The sequence below is a fragment of the Scyliorhinus torazame genome, chromosome 21 (genome assembly GCF_047496885.1).
Source record: "Scyliorhinus torazame isolate Kashiwa2021f chromosome 21, sScyTor2.1, whole genome shotgun sequence".
Lineage (NCBI taxonomy): Eukaryota > Metazoa > Chordata > Chondrichthyes > Carcharhiniformes > Scyliorhinidae > Scyliorhinus > Scyliorhinus torazame.
In genome coordinates, this window is record NC_092727.1 from 71371969 (window position 1) to 71390902 (window position 18934).

Consider the following 18934-nt stretch of genomic DNA (forward strand, 5'->3'; position numbering starts at 1 on the left):
CAACTCAGACAGTATAAGTTGCAGTTGAATATCAGGGCTGACGAGGTGGAATTAGAGAGGAAATTTCAGTAGTCCAAATAGTCTTTTCACATCCTTGACTTTTAAATGCTCATGTGCTTTATCACCAGGACATAGATAGGCTAGCAGAAGGGACAGACAAGTGGTAGATGGAATTTAATACAGAGAAGGGATAGGGATTGGAAATGTGTACTAAATGCCACAGTTGTAAAGGGTGTGAAGGAACAGAGGGACCTGGGAATTCACACTGATAGATCTTTGAAGGTGGCAGGACATATTGAGAGAACAGTTAGAAAAGCATGTGGGCTTTTGCAATTACTACTGGGTGGCTAATATAGCCATGATTAGGAAGTGAGTAGTGGGGGAGAGGTCGGTGTGGGAGCGGATGGAGGCTGCGTCATATAAAGACACAAGTTTGGGAGCACTGATAACGGCTCCTCTTCCGTTCTCGCCGGCCCGATTCTCCACAAGTCCGGTGGTAGTGGCGGTTCTGAGAATCTGGGGGCAGTGGAGGAGATATAAGTGAGTGGAGGGAGCATCGGTTTGGACCCCGATTTATAATAATCATCGGTTTGTACCGGGTAGGCTGGATGGTGGGTTCCAGAGATGGCAAAGGGCAGGAATTAGGAGGATGGGGGATCTATTTATAGACGGGAGCTTCCCCAGCTTGAAAGCCTTGGAGGATAAATTCGAATTGCCAGCAGGGAATGGGTTTAGGTATTTGCAGGTGCGAGACTTCTTGAAAAGGCAGGTTTCGGCCTTCCCGCTGCTTCCGCCACGGGGGACACAAGACAGAGTCGTCTCCAGTACTCTGGGTGGGAGAGGGGAAGGTATCAGATATTTACCAGTAACTTTTGGAAGCAGAGAAAACTCCGGCGGAGATGCTTAAGGGCAAGTGGGAAGACGAGCTAGGAGGCGATAGAGGCGGGTCTGTGAGCGGATGCCCTAAGCAGGGTAAATACATCCTCATCTTGTGCCTGGCTTAGCCTGATACAATTCATGATAGTCCACTGGGCACACATGACGGTGGCGTGGATGAGCAAGGTTTTTGGGGTAGAGGACAGGTGTGCGAGGTGCGCGGGAAGCCCAGCAAATCATGTCCACATGTTTTGGGCATGCCCGAAGCTCAGAGAGTTCTGGCAGGGTTTCGCTCAGGCAATGTCCACGGTACTCAAAGCACAGGTGGTACCGAGTCTGGAGGTGGCGATCTTTGGAGTGTCGGAAGAGCCGGGAGTTCAGGGGGCGAAAGAGGCCAACGTCTTTTTCGTTGAAACGACGGAGGTTGAGGGGGGACCTGATTGAGGTCTACAAAATTATGAGAGGTATGGACAGGATGGATAGCAACAAGCTTTTTCCAAGAGTGGGGGTGTCAATTACAAGGGGTCACGATTTCAAGGTGAGAGGGGGAAAGTTTAAGGGAGATGTGCGTGGAAAGTTTTTTTACGCAGAGGGTGGTGGGTGCCTGGAACGCTTTGCCAGTGGAGGTGGTAGAGGCGGGCACAATAGCATCATTCAAGATGCATCTAGACAGATATATGAACAGGCGGGGAACAGAGGGAAGTAGATCCTTGGAAAATAGAAGACAGGTTTAGATAAAGGATCTGGATCGGCACAGGCCAAAGAGCCTGTTCCTGTGCTGTAATTTTCTTTGTTCTTTGTCTTGGCCTTTGCCTCCCTGGTAGCCCGGAGATGGATCTTATTAACGTGGAGGGACTCGAAGCCCCCGAGTGCAGAGACCTGGGTTAGTGACATGGCTGGGTTTTTCAGACTCGAGAAAATAAAGTTTGCCTTAAGAAGGTCAATGTTAGGGTTCACCTGGAGGTGGCAGCCATTCGTTGACTTTCTCGGGGAAAATTAAAATGTCAGCAGAAGCAGAATTCTGTGGGGGGGGGGGGGGGGGGCAGCAGACTGTTGTTCTATTGTTGGGGGGGGGGGGGGGTGAAGATTGGGATGGGGGTGGAAATGCTTATTGTACCATGGTTATGTAGCTGTTATTGTTATTATTATAAAAACTTACAAATACACTAATAAAAATATTTTAAAAAAAAGAAAAGCATATGGGATCCTGGGTTTAATAAACGCAGGCATTGGACTTCCGGGTGCGGCGATGACCAGCTAAGTCGCACGTTTCGGCAGCTCCCGGTGGAACGGACTTTTGGGCTCTTGATAGGAGCCCCAACGGCAATTTTAACGGCTAAAAACACCGTGCGGTAAACCAGAAGGGTATTCCCCCTGGACACGGATGGAAAAAGGAGAGGAAAGTGGCCGGATTGCAGCGGATCCTTTGGAACAGCGGCAAGGAAGGCAAGCAAAAACCAAGATGGCGTCGGAAGGTGGCAGTTTCATATGGGGCCCTGAACAACAAGAGTTTTTGAAACGCTGCGTGGAGGAGATAAAAAAGGAAATGAAGAAAGAGTTGTTGGCCCCGATACTACAGGCGATCGAAGGGCTAAAGGAGGAACAAAAGACCCAGGAGCAGGAGCTTCGGGTCGTGAAGGCGAAAGCAGCCGAGAATGAGAACGATATACAGGGCCTGGTGGTGAAGACGGAGATACAGGAGGCACATCAGAAACGATGTGTGGAGAGGTTGGAGGCACTGGAAAACAACGCAAGGAGGAACAACCTGAGGATTCTTGGCCTTCCTGAAGGTGTGGAGGGGGCGGACGTCGGGACATATGTGAGCACGATGCTGCACTCGTTAATGGGAGCGGAGGCCCCGACGGGTCCGTTGGAGGTGGAGGGAGTGTACCGAGTTATGGTGCGAGGATCGAGAGCAGGAGAAACTCCCAGAGCCATAGTGGTGAGATTCCTCCGTTTTAAGGATAGAGAAATGGTCCTTAGATGGGCGAAGAAAACTCGGTGCAGTAAATGGGAGAACGCGGTGATCCGCGTTTATCAAGACTGGAGTGCGGAGGTGGCGAGAAGGAGGGCGAGCTTTAATCGGGCCAAGGCGGTGCTTCATAAAAGGAAGATAAAATTTGGAATGCTGCAACCGGCAAGACTGTGGGTCACATATCAAGGGAGGCACCACTACTTTGAGACGGCGGATGAAGCGTGGACTTTTATTGTAGAAGAAAAACTGGAATGAGTGGATTATTAAAAAGAACGTTTGGACAAAGTGGTGGGGCGAATGTGGGGGGCGAAGAGGGGTTTTATGTTCTAATCCTGCGGCATGGTAACTTTTCTTTCTCCCACAGGTGGTGATGGGGGGAGGTGGGGAGGGAGAGGAGATGGGGCGTTGGCCATGGGAGGCGGGGCCGAGGGAGAAGCGCGGGCTTGGTTCCCGCGCTATGATAATTATGGCGGGAATAGAGAAGCAGGAAGGAGGGGGCGTCGCACGGTGCGAGCCGTGGTCACGGGGGGAAGCCGAGGTCAGCCAGAGTTTGCTGACTTCTGGGAGCAACATGGGGGGAGTAATTACGCTAGCGGGGGGTCTAGCGGGGGGGGTGGGAGGGGGGAATTACTGGGTTGCTGCTGCTGGGGAAAGGGGGGAGTGGGTACGGGAGAGGATGGGTGGGGGGGCACCGCCTGGGGGAGATACAGCTGCGTGGGAACTGGGTGAGAAGCTGGAAAAAGATGATGGCTAACCGGCAAGGGGGGGGGGGGGGGTGGGAAGCCCCCCAACTCGGCTGATCACGTGGAACGTGAGAGGGCTCAACGGGCCGATAAAGAGGGCACGAGTACTCGCACACCTTAAGAAACTTAAAGCAGATGTGGTTATGTTACAGGAAACGCACCTGAAACTGATAGACCAGGTTAGGCTGCGCAAAGGATGGGTGGGGCAGGTGTTCCATTCGGGGCTGGATGCGAAAAACAGGGGGGTGGCTATATTAGTGGGGAAGCGGGTAATGTTCGAGGCAAAGACTATAGTGGCGGATAACGGGGGCAGATACGTGATGGTGAGTGGCAAACTACAGGGAGAGATGGTGGTTTTGGTAAACGTGTATGCCCCGAACTGGGATGATGCCAACTTTATGAGGCGAATGCTAGGACGCATCCCGGACCTAGAGACGGGAAAGCTGATAATGGGGGGAGACTTTAACACGGTGTTGGAACCAGGGCTCGATAGGTCGAAGTCCAGGACTGGTAGGAGGCCGGCAGCAGCCAAGGTGCTTAAAGATTTTATGGAGCAGATGGGAGGTGTGGACCGTGGAGATTCAGTAGACCTAGGAGTAAGGAGTTCTCGTTTTTCTCCTATGTCCATAAAGTCTATTCGCGCATAGACTTTTTTGTGTTGGGTAGGGCATTGATCCCGAAGGTGAGGGGAACGGAATATACGGCTATAGCCATTTCGGATCATGCCCCACACTGGGTGGACTTGGAGATAGGGGAGGAAACAGGAGGGCGCCCACCCTGGAGAATGGACATGGGACCAATGGCGGATGAGGGGGTGTCTCTAAGGGTGAGGGGATGTATTGAAAAGTACTTGGAACTCAATGACAATGGGGAGGTTCAGGTGGGAGTGGTCTGGGAGGCGTTGAAGGCGGTGGTTAGGGGGGAGCTGATATAAATAAGGGCACATAAAGGGAAGCAGGAGAGTAAGGAACGGGAGCGGTTGCTGCAAGAACTTTTGAGGGTGGACAGACAATATGCAGAAGCACCGGAGGAGGGATTGTACAGGGAAAGGCAAAGGCTGCATGTGGAATTTGACTTGCTGACTACAGGCACTGCAGAGGCACAATGGAGGAAGGCGCAGGGTGTACAGTATGAATATGGGGAGAAGGCGAGCAGATTGCTGGCACACCAATTGAGGAAAAGGGGAGCAGCGAGGGAAATAGGGGGAGTGAGGGACGAGGAAGGAGAGATGGAGCGGGGAGCGGAGAGAGTGAATGAAGTGTTCAAGACATTTTATAAAAAATTGTATGAAGCTCAACCCCCGGATGGGAGGGAGAGAATGATGGACTTTTTGGATCGGCTGGAAATTCCCAAGGTGAAAGAGCAGGAAAGGGTGGGACTGGGAGCACAGATCAAGGTAGAAGAAGTGGTGAAAGGAATTAGGAACATGCAGACGGGAAAGGCCCCGGGACCGGACGGATTCCCAGTTGAATTTTACAGAAAATATTTGGACTTGCTCGCCCCGGTACTGACGAGGACCTTTAACGAGGCAAAGGAAAGGGGACAACTGCCCCCGACTATTGTAGCGGGTCCTACAGACCAATTTCCCTCCTAAATGTGGATGCCAAGGTCCTGGCCAAGGTAATGGCAATGAGAATAGAGGAATGTGTCCCGGGGGTGGTTCACGAGGACCAAACTGGGTTTGTGAAGGGGAGACAGCTGAACACGAATATACGGAGGCTGTTAGGGGTAATGATGATGGTCCCACCAGAGGGTGAAACGGAGATAGTAGTGGCGATGGATGCCGAGAAAGCATTTGATAGAGTGGAATGGGATTATTTGTGGGAGGTGTTGAGGAGATTTGGTTTTGGAGAGGGGTATGTTAGATGGGTGCAGCTATTGTATAGGGCCCCAGTGGCGAGTGTGGTCACGAATGGACGGGGATCGGCATATTTTCGGCTCCATAGAGGGACAAGGCAGGGATGTCCTCTGTCCCCATTACTGTTTGCACTGGCGATTGAGCCCCTGGCGATAGCGCTGAGGGGTTCCAAGAGATGGAGGGGAGTACTTAGGGGAGGAGAAGAACACCGGGTATCTTTATATGCGGATGATTTGCTACTATATGTGGCAGATCCGGCGGAGGGGATGCCAGAAATAATGCGGATACTTGGGGAGTTTGGGGATTTTTCAGGGTATAAATTGAACATGGGGAAGAGTGAGCTGTTTGTGGTGCATCCAGGGGAGCAGAGTAGAGAAATAGAGGACCTACCGTTGAGGAAGGTAACAAGAGACTTTCGTTACCTGGGGATCCAGATAGCTAAGAATTGGGGCACATTGCACAGGCTAAATTTAACGCGGTTGGTGGAACAGATGGAGGAAGATTTCAAGAGATGGGATATGGTAGCACTGTCAATGGCAGGGAGGGTGCAGGCGGTTAAGATGGTGGTCCTCCCGAGATTCCTCTTTGTGTTTCAGTGCCTCCCGGTGGTGATCACGAAGGCTTTTTTTAAAAGGAAAGAAAAGAGCATCATGGGTTTTGTTTGGGCCGGGAAGACTCCGAGAGTGAGGAAGGGATTCTTACAGCGTAGTAGGGATAGGGGGGGGCTGGCACTACCGAGCCTAAGTGAGTATTATTGGGCCGCTAATATTTCAATGGTGAGTAAGTGGATGGGAGAGGAATAGGGAGGGGTGTGGAAGAGATTAGAGAGGGCGTCCTGTAGGGGGACCAGCCTACAGGCTATGGTGACAGCCCCATTGCCGTTCTCACCGAGGAACTACACCATGAGCCCGGTGGTGGTAGCTACACTGAAGATTTGGGGACAGTGGAGACGACATAGGGGAAAGACCGGAGCATTGGGGGGGTCCCCGATAAGAAACAACCATAGGTTTGCCCCGGGGGGAATGGATGGGGGATATGGAATGTGGCAAAGAGCAGGAATAACGCAACTGAAAGATCTATTTGTGGATGGGAAGTTCGCAAGTCTGGGAGCGCTGACCGAGAAATATGGGTTGCCCCAAGGGAATGCATTCAGGTACATGCAATTGAGGGCTTTTGAGAGGCAACAGGTAAGGGAATTCCCACAGCTCCCGACACAAGAGGTGCAGGACAGAGTGATCTCAAAGAAATGGGTGGGGGATGGTAAGGTGTCGGATATATATAGGGAAATGAGGGACGAAGGGGAGACTATGGTGGATGAACTAAAAGGGAAATGGGAAGAAGAGCTAGGGGAGGAGATCGAGGAGGGGCTGTGGGCAGATGCCCTAAGCAGGGTAAACTCGTCGTCCTCGTGTGCCAGGCTAAGCCTGATTCAGTTTAAGGTATTACACAGGGCACATATGACTGGAACACGGCTCAGTAAATTTTTTGGGGTGGAGGATAGGTGTGCGAGGTGCTCGAGAAGCCCAGCGAATCATACCCATATGTTTTGGTCATGCCCGGCACTACAGGGGTTTTGGGTGGGGGTGACAAAGGCGCTTTCAAAAGTAGTAGGAGTCCGGGTCGAACCAAGCTGGGGGTTGGCTATATTTGGGGTTGCACAAGAGCCGGGAGTGCAGGAGGCGAGAGAGGCCGATGTTTTGGCCTTTGCGTCCCTAGTAGCCCGGCGCAGGATATTGTTAATGTGGAAAGAAGCCAAGCCCCCGGGGGTGGAGACCTGGATAAATGACATGGCGGGGTTCATAAAGCTAGAGCGGATTAAGTTCGTCCTAAGGGGGTCGGCTCAAGGGTTCACCAGGCGGTGGCAACCGTTCGTCGAATATCTTGCGGAAAGATAGATGGGGGAAAAAAAAAGAAGGCAGCAGCAGCAGCCCAGGATTTGGGGGGGTGGGTGGGCGGGGGGGGGGGTGTAGCCTGTGACAAGGCAGTTGCCAATTAGGGCTAGTTTTCATTTTTGTTATTTAATATTTATTTATTTTTTGTTTTTTGTTTATATAAAATAGGTCATTGTTATCTGTATTGTTATAATGTTGTGTAAAGGATGCACAATGTACTGTGTTGGTTGACCAAAAATTTTCAACAAAATATTTATTAAAAAAAAAAAAATAAACGCAGGCATTGAATATATAAAGTTCTGGTTAGGTCGCAATTCAAGTACTGGATCTAGCTCTGGTCACCACACTTTAGGAAGGAGGAGAGAGCTCTTGAGAGGGTGCAGAAGAGATTTACCAGAATGGTTCCAGGGATGAAGGATTTTAGTCACAAGGTTAGGTTGGAGAAGTTGGGATTATTCTCCTTGGAGCAAAGGAGATTGAGGGAGATTTGACAGGCGTATAAGATAATGGCGTACAAGGTTTGGATCTGGTAGAAGTGGAAAAACTGTTTCCAATAGCTAATGGCACAAAGATTATGGACTCAGATTTAAGGTTTTGGACAAGAGATGCTGGTGGGATGAGAAGAAGAACTTTTGTTACACAGTAAGTACTAATGACACGGAAGTCATTGCCTACCAGGGTGGTGGAAGCAGAGATAATCAATGATTTCGAAAGAAATCTGGATGGGTGCTTGAGGCAAATAAACTTGGAGGGCTACAGGGATAATGAGGGGAATGGGAGTGATTGGATTGCTCTTGAGAGTCAGCTTGGATTTGGGCTGAATGGCCTCTTTCTGTGCCAAAGTAATTCTGAGAGTTACGCCATATGTAGCCACCTAAATTGGCCAACTCCCAATTTAAAATGACGAACGGCAAAGGCTGATGGGAAAGTCAGCCAACAAGACAGAAACCAGCAGCTGCAGATTTGCTGTGTATTTACCTCTGCAAAGGCCAGACAACATCGATACCAGCGGCCATCAGCATAACAAAGTAGCAGCCATCTGCATACTGATGAGCAATCCCCGGGAACAATAAGTAACATTTTGGACACACAAAGCAAAGCCAGACTCCTCGGCGCCAGCAGGAGCCAACACAAAGGAGGTGATCGATCAGGGAACCGCTCCAGTATTGGAGAAAATCGAACCAAGCGATTGGGACAAAGTCCAATCACTTGGGACCAGGTATAGGGTCCGCCCCGAAAGGCGGGAAGCCCCTGGGGACTATAAGAGTTGAGCCCCAAGTTCAAATCGTTCTCTCTTCACTCTCTTCTTCCTGCCCGGGTCACCCAGCAACACGAACCAACATTGACTGTGACCGGTGCAGTGATCGTCGACTGACGCAAGTCTTAATTCAACGTTCGCTACGAGATAGGCGCTCCTAGTTACCAATCCGTACCAACTTCGAATGCCGCAGACTCAGAACCCGAACGAAAGGCCATTTGTTCCCCTGACCTGGTGGGCCAGTCCGAAGTTAAGTATAGGTCTGTTAGTTGTAGAAGTAGCTTAGACGTAGAATTTGTGCATGAGTAGCGCTTACGGTGTATAATAGATGTGCTTTGATTTAAATCTTACTAATCAGTGTATTGGGTTAATGATCATTACTCGGACTTGAACCCCATGGCGGTATCATAAAGATACCTGGCGACTCGAGAGCAAAGGTAATAAAACAGAGCAATTGAACCAAGGAGAAAATCAGCAACACATGGATTCTTGGTTAGGTGCTACGTGGATAGGCGTACACATATTTACTGCTAGAAAAGTATTTGAAATAATGGCCCAGAGCAGTGTTAAATTAATACTATATCTGGCTTCTGAAATGGAGAGACAGCTAGGATATATATCCTTACCAAACATCTGCTTTCCTTCCGTAGCCTTCACCGCTGATGACCTCTGGGCTCATCCAATATGGTGTCCCTGTGACTGAGCGGATCCCAGTTCCTGACATGCATATTGTCTGCAGCCGTTTGCTTGCTCCAAAGTCGCCCAATTTCACATTCCCTGCAGAGTCTCGCAAGATGTTGGCTCCTGGAATGCAATTGAACAGATGTGTACGGGTAAAAAATATCACAGGCCGAGAAAAATCTTGACAACTACTCAAGGTAAACAGAAGCACCTTAACAGACAGGCTATACAACAGACTGATGTAAACTCGCTCTCTCATCAACCTCCTACCTCAGCTGTGTTAATCAGGAGTAGACATCAAGTCACGGGCAGGTACCTCTACAGAGGGGGAAACGGAAAGCCAAAGGAAGTGACAATGGGTCTCATAACTGACTCAGGTCTGCCTGAATTCTGGAGCTTTTCCTTTTATTTCAGTGGGGAGGGAGATGGATCACAGCATCAAACTACCTGGTCACGAGAAATGCTGAACGAATTCTCTGATCTATAGAATACAGCTTCATTGCGGTATACCATCTAGATAATTTTACTGCACTACAGTACCTGCTGATACCATGGTGAACAGTCCTTTCTCAACCAAGAATGAAAAATGCCTTGAATAAATGCAAAGATGCACATACAATGCATACAGCACCGTTAACATATATATATATATATATATATACTCTAAACTTAAAGCATGCCACAGCAGAAAAAATGGACTCAAAATCAAAGGAACTAAGATGCAGAGAGGGGTGTAAGAAACAAATTTCAGAGTATGGGACGTACGTGTCAGAAGTCATGGCTGCCAAGTGTGGCGGGAGATGCAGTTGCAGGTGCAGGGGTAGTGGCACACAGGAGGCCAGTCACAGGAACTCAAAGTTATGAAGGCATGGGGTGCATCACTGAATGTAACACAGATACAAAAAGGTGAGACACTGGTGAGCAGGAATAAGCAAGTGCTTTGAGCTGAATAATGGAGGGAAGGCGTTAGAGGAGTATGGTGTGGTTTACTGTGTCAGTAACCACAAAGGGGACTGGTGGGTAAGTCACCCATGGTATTTTTTGTGACTTTAGTCAGTGCTTTGCAAGGAGCAGAAACCTGTTTGGAGAGATTCAAATAGGAGTTGGAAGAGCAATGAACAAGAATCTGGAGGCGACACGTTCAAAGGTTTGGAAGCAGAGGTTTGAAATGAGAAAGCTTTCAGTGTCAGAGGCATTTCAGGAAGAGTTTTGAGGAGGAAAGGTCAACTCCTGAGGAAAGGAAACAATTGAGAATGTAAGTTAACATGAAGGTCAAGAGGAGAAATTAGGTGGTCAGCGGTTTTAGTAGAATAGGTTTGAGGAAAGAGGGGGAAATTCGTGTGGTCAATGAGCTTGAAGAAGATATGGAGAGAAATGGGAGAAATTGGAGAGAGTTGGTGGTTCAGGTGCAGTAAGGGGGAACCCGAGGGAAGTTTTGGCATGGTTGGAAAAGAGGGAAATAACAGAGAGAGCTAACTGGATAATTTATAACTTGATTAGAAACAAATTCATAAGTGCAGCAAGGTGGCGCAATGGTTAGCACTGCTGCCTCACAGCGCCGAGGACCCGGGTTCAATCCCGGCTCCGGATCACTGCCCGTGTGGAGTTTGCACATTCTCCCAGTGTCTGCGTGGGTCTCACCTCCCACAACCCAAAAAGATGTGCAGGGTAGGTGGATTGGCCACACTTAATTGGAAAAAAAAAAAATTGGGTACTCTAAATTTATACAAAAAAAAGAAATTCATGGGCTTCTCACAATTGTGAGAGGTGGTATGGGAAAAAGGTTTTAAAGAGAAAGCTGGTAATGGAGAAAAGAAAAGAAACTCCATCCTAGGATAACCCTGGAGTTGTGACAGATTTAGGCAAAGAGAGCAAAGTCAAGAAGGTCTTGTGGTCCAACCAGTTGGCTAAGCTGGTTCTGCATCAGATACTGACAAGCGCAGCTGTTGAGGGAACAAAGATGGGGGCCAAACCAATGAGAACCAGGATGGGTGGAAGTCGCGATTTTATAATGCTCAAAGTCAAAGATGAGGGGGCCGTTCAGTAAACCAACGGCTGCAGAGGTATTACAGTGAATGAGAAGCAAAAGGTTAGGTAGTTGTAATGGGGAAGGATCAGCCAAATTTCAGTCAAAGCCAGGATATCAATGCAATTTATCCACAAATAGGTTGTGAATGTCAAGGGGCTTGTTCACAAGTGAACAATCGTAGAGGAATGCAGATGAGGCCGTGTTTGTTGATTCACTGATGGGGTCTATGGGAGAAGTGCTGGATGAGTTGAGCAAGTCAGAGGGATGCAAGGAAAATCTTTTCCATCCAGAGGGTGGTGGGAGTCTGGAACTAATTGCTTGAAAGGGTGGTGAAGGCAGAGACTCTTATAACATTTAAGACGTTCACGAGTGATGCCAAGGCAGACAAGGCTAGGGGCCAAGTGCTAGAAAGTGGGATTAGAATAGTTAGGTGGTTGTTTTTGACTGCCGTAGACACGATGGGCTGAAGAGCCTTTTCCGTGCTGTAGATCTCTACGAAGTTGGTGATATTAGCTCCAATGGGAAGGTTGGCACGAGAGGAGGATGGGGAAGTTAGGCTTGTTGCCTGTAAAGAGCCTTGCTGAGCCCTTTGGACAATGCTTAAAGGAACATGGAGGTTATCCAGGAGCTTATTCAAGGTGATTTCTAGTCTGGAATTGCAGGAGATTAGGATGGTAGAGTGGTAGTGATGGGGGTTGGGGGGCAGAATAGCTAAAAGGGGGAGAAACAAAACACATCTTGCTCAGTGAGCAGGGAGGAGAAAAGAGCTCAAGACTACATTCAGAGGACCTGACTGTTTGAGATCTGGCTGCTGCATTTGCCCAAATACCATTGCTTGCACTTAAAAATTAAACTCACTTCTGAGGGTGCGATATGAATGCAAGTCTATTCTTTAAGTACTCAACAGTTCATGCACAAAATGTGAAGTAAATGAGTAATGCCTCCAAGCAGGCCCTTTACAGCAATGCTTAAAATGAATGGGTTGTTATGCTGGTTGAGATGATCACTGAGCACGGTGGCAGGGTGTTAGCAGTGACACTGTGCTGCATGGCCTTATATTTAACAGTCAACAACACTGCTCCACGACCCCTACTTCCTCCACACTAACAGGTCAAGAGGTCAGCAGTTCTCTTTGCACATCTTTCAAACTGTCAATGTTAGGGTTATTTTCATTAGTTAAGACTTCCAAGTCAGGAAATGCACAATATCTCAGGAATTAACCTTGCTGCTGCACTTTGCCAGTTTCCCAAAGGTTTTCTGCACAGCGTCTGGGGCAGTGCTAGAAGCCTTCTAGAGCCAATTCACCACACTCTTCACAAATAGTTTTAAACTTGCTTGTGCATTCTCTCCCTGCTAGGCTGGGACCCCACTGCCTCTCCAAAAAGTCAGTCTGATCCCGTAATTGCACGCCATTTGTCCCTGTAGATTTTAAAATGAAAACCTTCCTCTTCCTCCCTTACCTCCACCCACCCAAAATCCTCCTGCTAAACAGAGAGAAAGCAATGCAGAGTGAGCCGTTTTCTTTTGCAGCAGTGCAGCAAAGCCTTAACACAGGGCAACAACAATATTTATTTTCAATAACAGGTTATTTATCAAGAGTGGGACGTTTGTACTGATCATCAGAAGGGTGGAGCACACTTCCCGCTCCCTGCGAGACAATGACAAGTACGTGGCATCTGCCATTTGGCAATATGGTTGGGTCATTGTCAGTGTCCAACAATTTACTCCAGTTGGGTCAGTCTCTGCCTCCTCCTACACACTCTCCCCCGAGAATGTCTTCAGACAAGTTGGACTGAGACACAGTAAGTGGCTACTGACGTTGTCTTGTGAATTACTCAGCAGCACGGTAGCACAGTGGTTAGCATGATTGCTTCACAGCTCCAGGGTCCCAGGTTCGATTCCTGGCTTGGGTCACTGGCTGTGCGGAGTCTGCACGTTCTCCCCGTGTGTGCGTGGGTTTCCTCCGGGTGCTCCGGTTTCCTCCCACAGTCCAAAGATGTGCAGGTTAGGTGGATTGGCCATTCTAAATTGCTCTTAGTGTCCAAAATTGCCCTTAGTGTTGGGTGGGGTTACTGGGTTATGGGAATAGGGTGGAGGTGTGGGCTTGGGTAGGGTGCTCGTTCCAAGAGCCGGTGCAGACTCGATGGGCCGAATGGCCTCCTTCTGCACTGTAACGTCTATGATTCACAAAGGCCCATCTGGCAAATGTAACTGTTGTATATCTGTACAGACTAATGTGCACTGTCACTACCAAATTGAATAATCTAGCATTTGAAACCAGTTAAAACACTGCAGAAGGCATCTTACTGCATTGTCTTATATGCCACCATCACAGCATGTAAAACCCTAAACTTTCCAGATCATATTCACATACTTCTTTCTACACCTTGTCATATCACTGGCTGTTTAATGTGCCCTGTTCCTTGCTTGATGAATGGCTCTCAAAGGGAACACACCATCTAAAACAAGGTTGTCAAATGACCTTGGATGCACTGCTAATATTTGACTAAACCATTTGCTTTTCTCCTGAAAGTGCTGACTCGTAATGAGTCAAGGTTTCATTGGTGTCTGTGAACCATGTGAATATTCATCCAAGGATCCATTCTTCAAAACAGCCAAGTGGTGAGAGAATATTTAACAAAAACGAGGATGTGCTAAAGGGGGAAATCTCAAACATACCAAGTAGTGTCCTCCTTTGACATCTATGAAGGACACAATTTCTAAGTGATAGTCACAAAATAGAAGCCAGAAGCAGAAACCCTGGATGAAACCACCCTCCGAAATGCAAGGGGGCTGAAATTATAAATAGCACCGCTATGGGGATCAGAGGTCATGGGGAGAAGGTAGGAGAATGGGGATGAGGAACACATCAGACACGATCAAATGGCGGAGCAGACTCAATAGGCCGAATGGCCTAATTCTCTCCTATATCTTATGGTCTTGTCACTGATAATCTGAGGTTAGCAAACTAAACAGAGGCAGGGGATCTACTGACCTAAATGGTTCAGTCCCACCAGGTGGTCTTTTCACCAACAGCATCAAAATAGCACCATCATATTTCAGTAACTATCTGCAGCCATTTCAGATTCCAAGAAATCCCTCCCGAGAAGCCAAGCTCACTAAATAACCTGCGTCACAGTACAACACACAGCATTGCAGTGTCACTTCCAAATGATTGGACATTTCCTGGCTGGCTCCCGGTCAGGTTGCAAGGGGAAGGAGACAGAGAATCACAACACTTAAAAATTAAAAAAACATTTTTTTTTTTTTTTATATAAAGAGTACCCAATGCTTTTTCTCCCCAATTATGGGGCAATTTAGCTTGGCCAATTCACCTAGCCTGCACATCTTTGGGTTGTGGGGGTGAGACCCAAGCAAACACAGGGAGAATGTGTAAACTCAACATGGACAGTGACCCGCGGCCAGGATCCAGCCCGGCTCCTTGGCGCCGTGAGGGAGCAGTGCTAACCACTGCGCCACTATGTCACCCATTGGAATCACAAAACTTAATAGAAAACCTAAATCAGCATTCATTGCATTGACTCGAATAGATCACAAACAATTCAATTATTCCTCAACTGGGTTTTCTCAAAAATCAAGCAGCATTTGCAACCATGAGATTTTTCAGAATTTTCCTACAATTGCCTCACCTTTTGTACCCTTCCTACAGTGTCAGGGAGTTGGTGCAATAAATTGGGAGGGCAACTTACTGCATCCGAAAAATATTATGCATTGTGATGGCAAAGTACTGGGCTTCCTTTCAGCAATGTTCCTTTATGGAAAGGGTCATTGGCTTTTGGTTGTAAAGTTCCTGAGCATGACGGAGTAGACAGGGATGGAGGAAAAAGGGCCACAACACAGAAGGACCATAGCTACAAAATTCCATAAGTTAAAAGTTGGGGATAATTGGTAATGTAACAGGTTTGCTTAGTGATGGATATTATCATCTCTGTTTCATCATCAAGTCACATTCATTAACGAGGATCAACAACCTTCAGAAAGGAGCAATTGGGAAAACTAGCTCTGTGCAAAACTTGGAATCAAACAGTCTAATATGTTTTTAAATGTTTTAGAGTACTCAATTCATTTTTTCCAATTAAGGGCCAATCCACCTACCCTGCACATTTTTGGGTTGTGGGGGCGAAACCCACGCAAACACAGGGAGAATGTGCAAACTCCACACGGACAGTGACCCAGAGCCGGGATCGAACCTGGGACCTCGGCGCAGTGAGGCCGCAGTGCTGCCCCCAAACAGTCTAATAGCAGCACGGTAGCATTGTGGATAGCACAATTGCTTCACAGCTCCAGCGTCCCAGGTTCGATTCCGGCTTGGGTCACTGTCTGTGCGGAGTCTGCACATCCTCCCCGTGTGTGCGTGGGTTTCCTCCGGGTGCTCCGGTTTCCTCCCACAGTCCAAAGATGTGCAGGTTAGGTGGATTGGCCATGATAAATTGCCCTTAGTGTCCAAAATTACCCTTAGTGTTGGGTGGGGTTACTGGGTTATGGGGATAGGGTGGAGGTGTTGACCTTGGGTAGGATGCTCTTTCCAAGAGCCGGTGCAGACTCGATGGGCCGAATGGCCTCCTTCTGCACTGTAAATTCTATGATATCTATGTTAAATGTAATAAATATTCAGAGACATGGGAGTGGTGCTACGCTCTGCGACAATGTAAGATGCGCAGCATACTAACACACCATGGCACTGTGAGAACTGAAATTCAGTTTAAGAAGAATGGAAATACAAAGCTGGTCTCAGCAAAAGTGACCATGAAGGATTCAGACTGTTGTGAAAAAGCCAACCGTTGCCTGATATATGACTCCAGTCCCACACTGAAGTACTTGACTCTTGGGATGGAAAGAAATCCCAGTGGCAAACTCACCCTTAATATCCCGATGTACAATCATGTTACTGTGCAGGTAGGATACTCCCTCTAGAATCTGCCTGGTATATTTCCGGGTCACATTCTCCGTCAGTGCTCCGTATGCTTTCAGTTGATCCTTCACCGAACCCTAGAACAAACAGGAGTGCGGTCAATGAAACAGGATTAAAGATTTTTTGATTGTTCCAAACTGACTATAGAACAGGCAATGCCAACTGGTAGCTAATATTGTTGCAGAAACTAAGTCTGACACAGCCTGTCAATATTAAACACTGCACTCACTTCTAACTGTTTCAGATTTCTTTCCACCCTTTGCAGTGTCATCTTTGTCTGTTTTAATTTGGTTTAATTCCATGAAAAAGGGAAGTGGTGCAAATATCAGCTAGTCAAAAAGGATGACAAATTAGTAAATTTAAAAATAGGACAGCTATAAAGGTGGCAGATTTTTTTTTCTCCTGTATTGAAATTAGGGCTGGTGTTGTGAAAAGAAAGACTTGTGCATTTTTACCTTTCGCAGCTTCAGGAAATCCCAAAGCGCTTTACAGCTGATGAAGTATTTTGAGGTGTAGTCATTGGGATAATGTATGAAATGTGGCAGTTAATTTGCAGACAGTACGATCCCACATACAGCAACGAAATAATAGATAATATAGTTTCAGTGACTTAAAACTAAAATACTCCAGATACTGGAAATCTGAAATTTTAAAAATGCTGCAAAATCTCCGCAGGTTTGGAGAGAGAAATGGAGTTGACGTTTCAAGTCCATATAGATCATATAATTGTTCTTCAGAGCTGAATTAGTTTAGTCATGTTTTGATAGACAAATATCGGTCCACCCAGGGATAACTGTTCTTCTTAATCCCGGGGAGCCTTGGTTCAACATGGCAACGGAAATGTCTCACTGTTCTGCAGTGAAGAACTCCCTCAATACTGCACTGTCTTGGAATGTAATATTATTCGATTTTAAGTGGCCAATGCATTGTGTTCAGTTATAAGCAATGCAAGGCTTCTTCGACAGTAGGCTTGTCCAAGTCACAGTCTGCTGGTGACATGGTGAACTAGCTCCCACTAACATGCTTGAGACTGCTGTTGTTTTTCCATTTGCTCGCTTCGGAGGACAAACCTCTTCAGCAAGCTTCAGCTCTGAACGTTTGCAGGGCTGGAGAATTGTAAAAATGTTTTAAAAGAGTACAATACATTGAGACCAAATCGGAGAGCAGTACTCTCCAGTTGTCTTGGCCGGAAAGATTCAAAAAACTTCCTCAGAGTGCGAAGTGGAGCAGATTGTAAGGGTGGAAATGCCGGTGGAGTTGGAAGCAAGTGGATCAAACCAGGCCAGGAGGAAGGGTGAAACAGATGGAATCAAGATACAGGGCAGAGAGCACTAATCAGCAAAAAACCCTCAAGGAATTTTATCTGTGAGCAATTGACCTCCTACAAGTAATTAAATTATTTTGAATGTCAGCAGGTAACACTACCATTAAATGTTTGGAAATAGATTCCAGTAAACATGGAATTACTTTTTTGGAAAAGTGATCCTGTAGGGCATGTTATTGAATCAGCTTCCTATCTGACTGAGAAGTGTTTTAATTATACATGACCCATTCATTATTAATGAATCTATTTCAAAAGACTGATGCCCCCTGCCCTCCTCCCTTTTTATTAAGTCCAACCACCTCACCCTTAGACGAGCACCTCCCACTGCAGATTCCTTCCTTCATTACTTCCCACATTTTGACACGCTGCCAGTGAAATTTTCAGTTCAATGTTAAACCCTGCAGGATAACGAACAGCTCTGTACATTCAACACATTCAGGATTTGAGTTAAGACTGCCCAAATTCACTTCACACCTGCAGTCAGCAGAAAGAGGAAACTTTCACTACATCAATTTTGGCTGGATTCAAATCCAGGTCCCAGAGGGAAAGGACAAAGGACATAATGCACCACCCATTCCTCAACAATAGAACACCTCTACGAGCATCACACAACCATTAAGCTAAGCAATCAATAAGGTCAATTTAATTGCATAAGTGTAACTGATTAGATTTATAAAACAATCATAAATCTATTAACATGACTATTTTAAGGTTTTTTTTATGGATTGTGCAGAAATAGGTTAAAATGTTATTATACACCCAGAATACACGCTCTCTGATAACAGCTAGGTGTATTATTCTCTGTATAAAGGATCATTACAATCATTATAGAGTCACGTATGTATGTATATGTGCAGGCACATTTAAGATTTGTATAATATCTCAGTAAAACACTCTTCCTGTCGGCTGAGTCCACTCACTATAAGATTGTAAACAGTATCCTGTCACATGACATGCAATTATATGGCAAAACTTGGCAGTCGTAATGGTACCAGCAGTGGAGCACACAGACCTCTGCAATACAAAGCCAAAGCCCCAATTAGGATTGGAAAAACACGATCCTTCTAGAAAATAAACAACAATTTTCAGAGCAGTTAAAGAAGTGCTCTAGGGCTTAGATGACCAGGCAAACTGACTGAGCTTCATTCTCTGGCATCCAAGTCACATGGCCTCATTATGCACACCTAGGTACACAACAGGTGCAATCACTCACTCTGTACACATGCGCAATCACTCATAGAATCATAGAATTCACAGTGCAGAAGGAGGCCATTCGGCCCATCGAGTCTGCACCGCCTCTTGGAAAGAGCACCTTACGTAACCCCACATCTCCACCCTATCCCCGTTAACCCTGCAACTCCATCT

At 47.0% G+C, this 18934-nt stretch overlaps 1 protein-coding gene across 2 annotated transcripts in view; it reads right to left on the bottom strand.

Moving 5' to 3' along the window:
- map3k3 (mitogen-activated protein kinase kinase kinase 3) overlaps positions 1 to 18934 on the bottom strand; it is a 274267-nt gene that overhangs the window by 25761 nt on the left and 229572 nt on the right. For both annotated transcript variants that reach the window (XM_072486935.1, XM_072486936.1), the window contains 2 exons: positions 16193 to 16322; positions 9229 to 9406 (listed from right to left, as the gene is read on the bottom strand). In XM_072486935.1, the coding sequence (XP_072343036.1) occupies positions 9229 to 9406; positions 16193 to 16322 (308 nt within the window). The remainder of the gene's footprint in view (positions 1 to 9228; positions 9407 to 16192; positions 16323 to 18934) is intronic.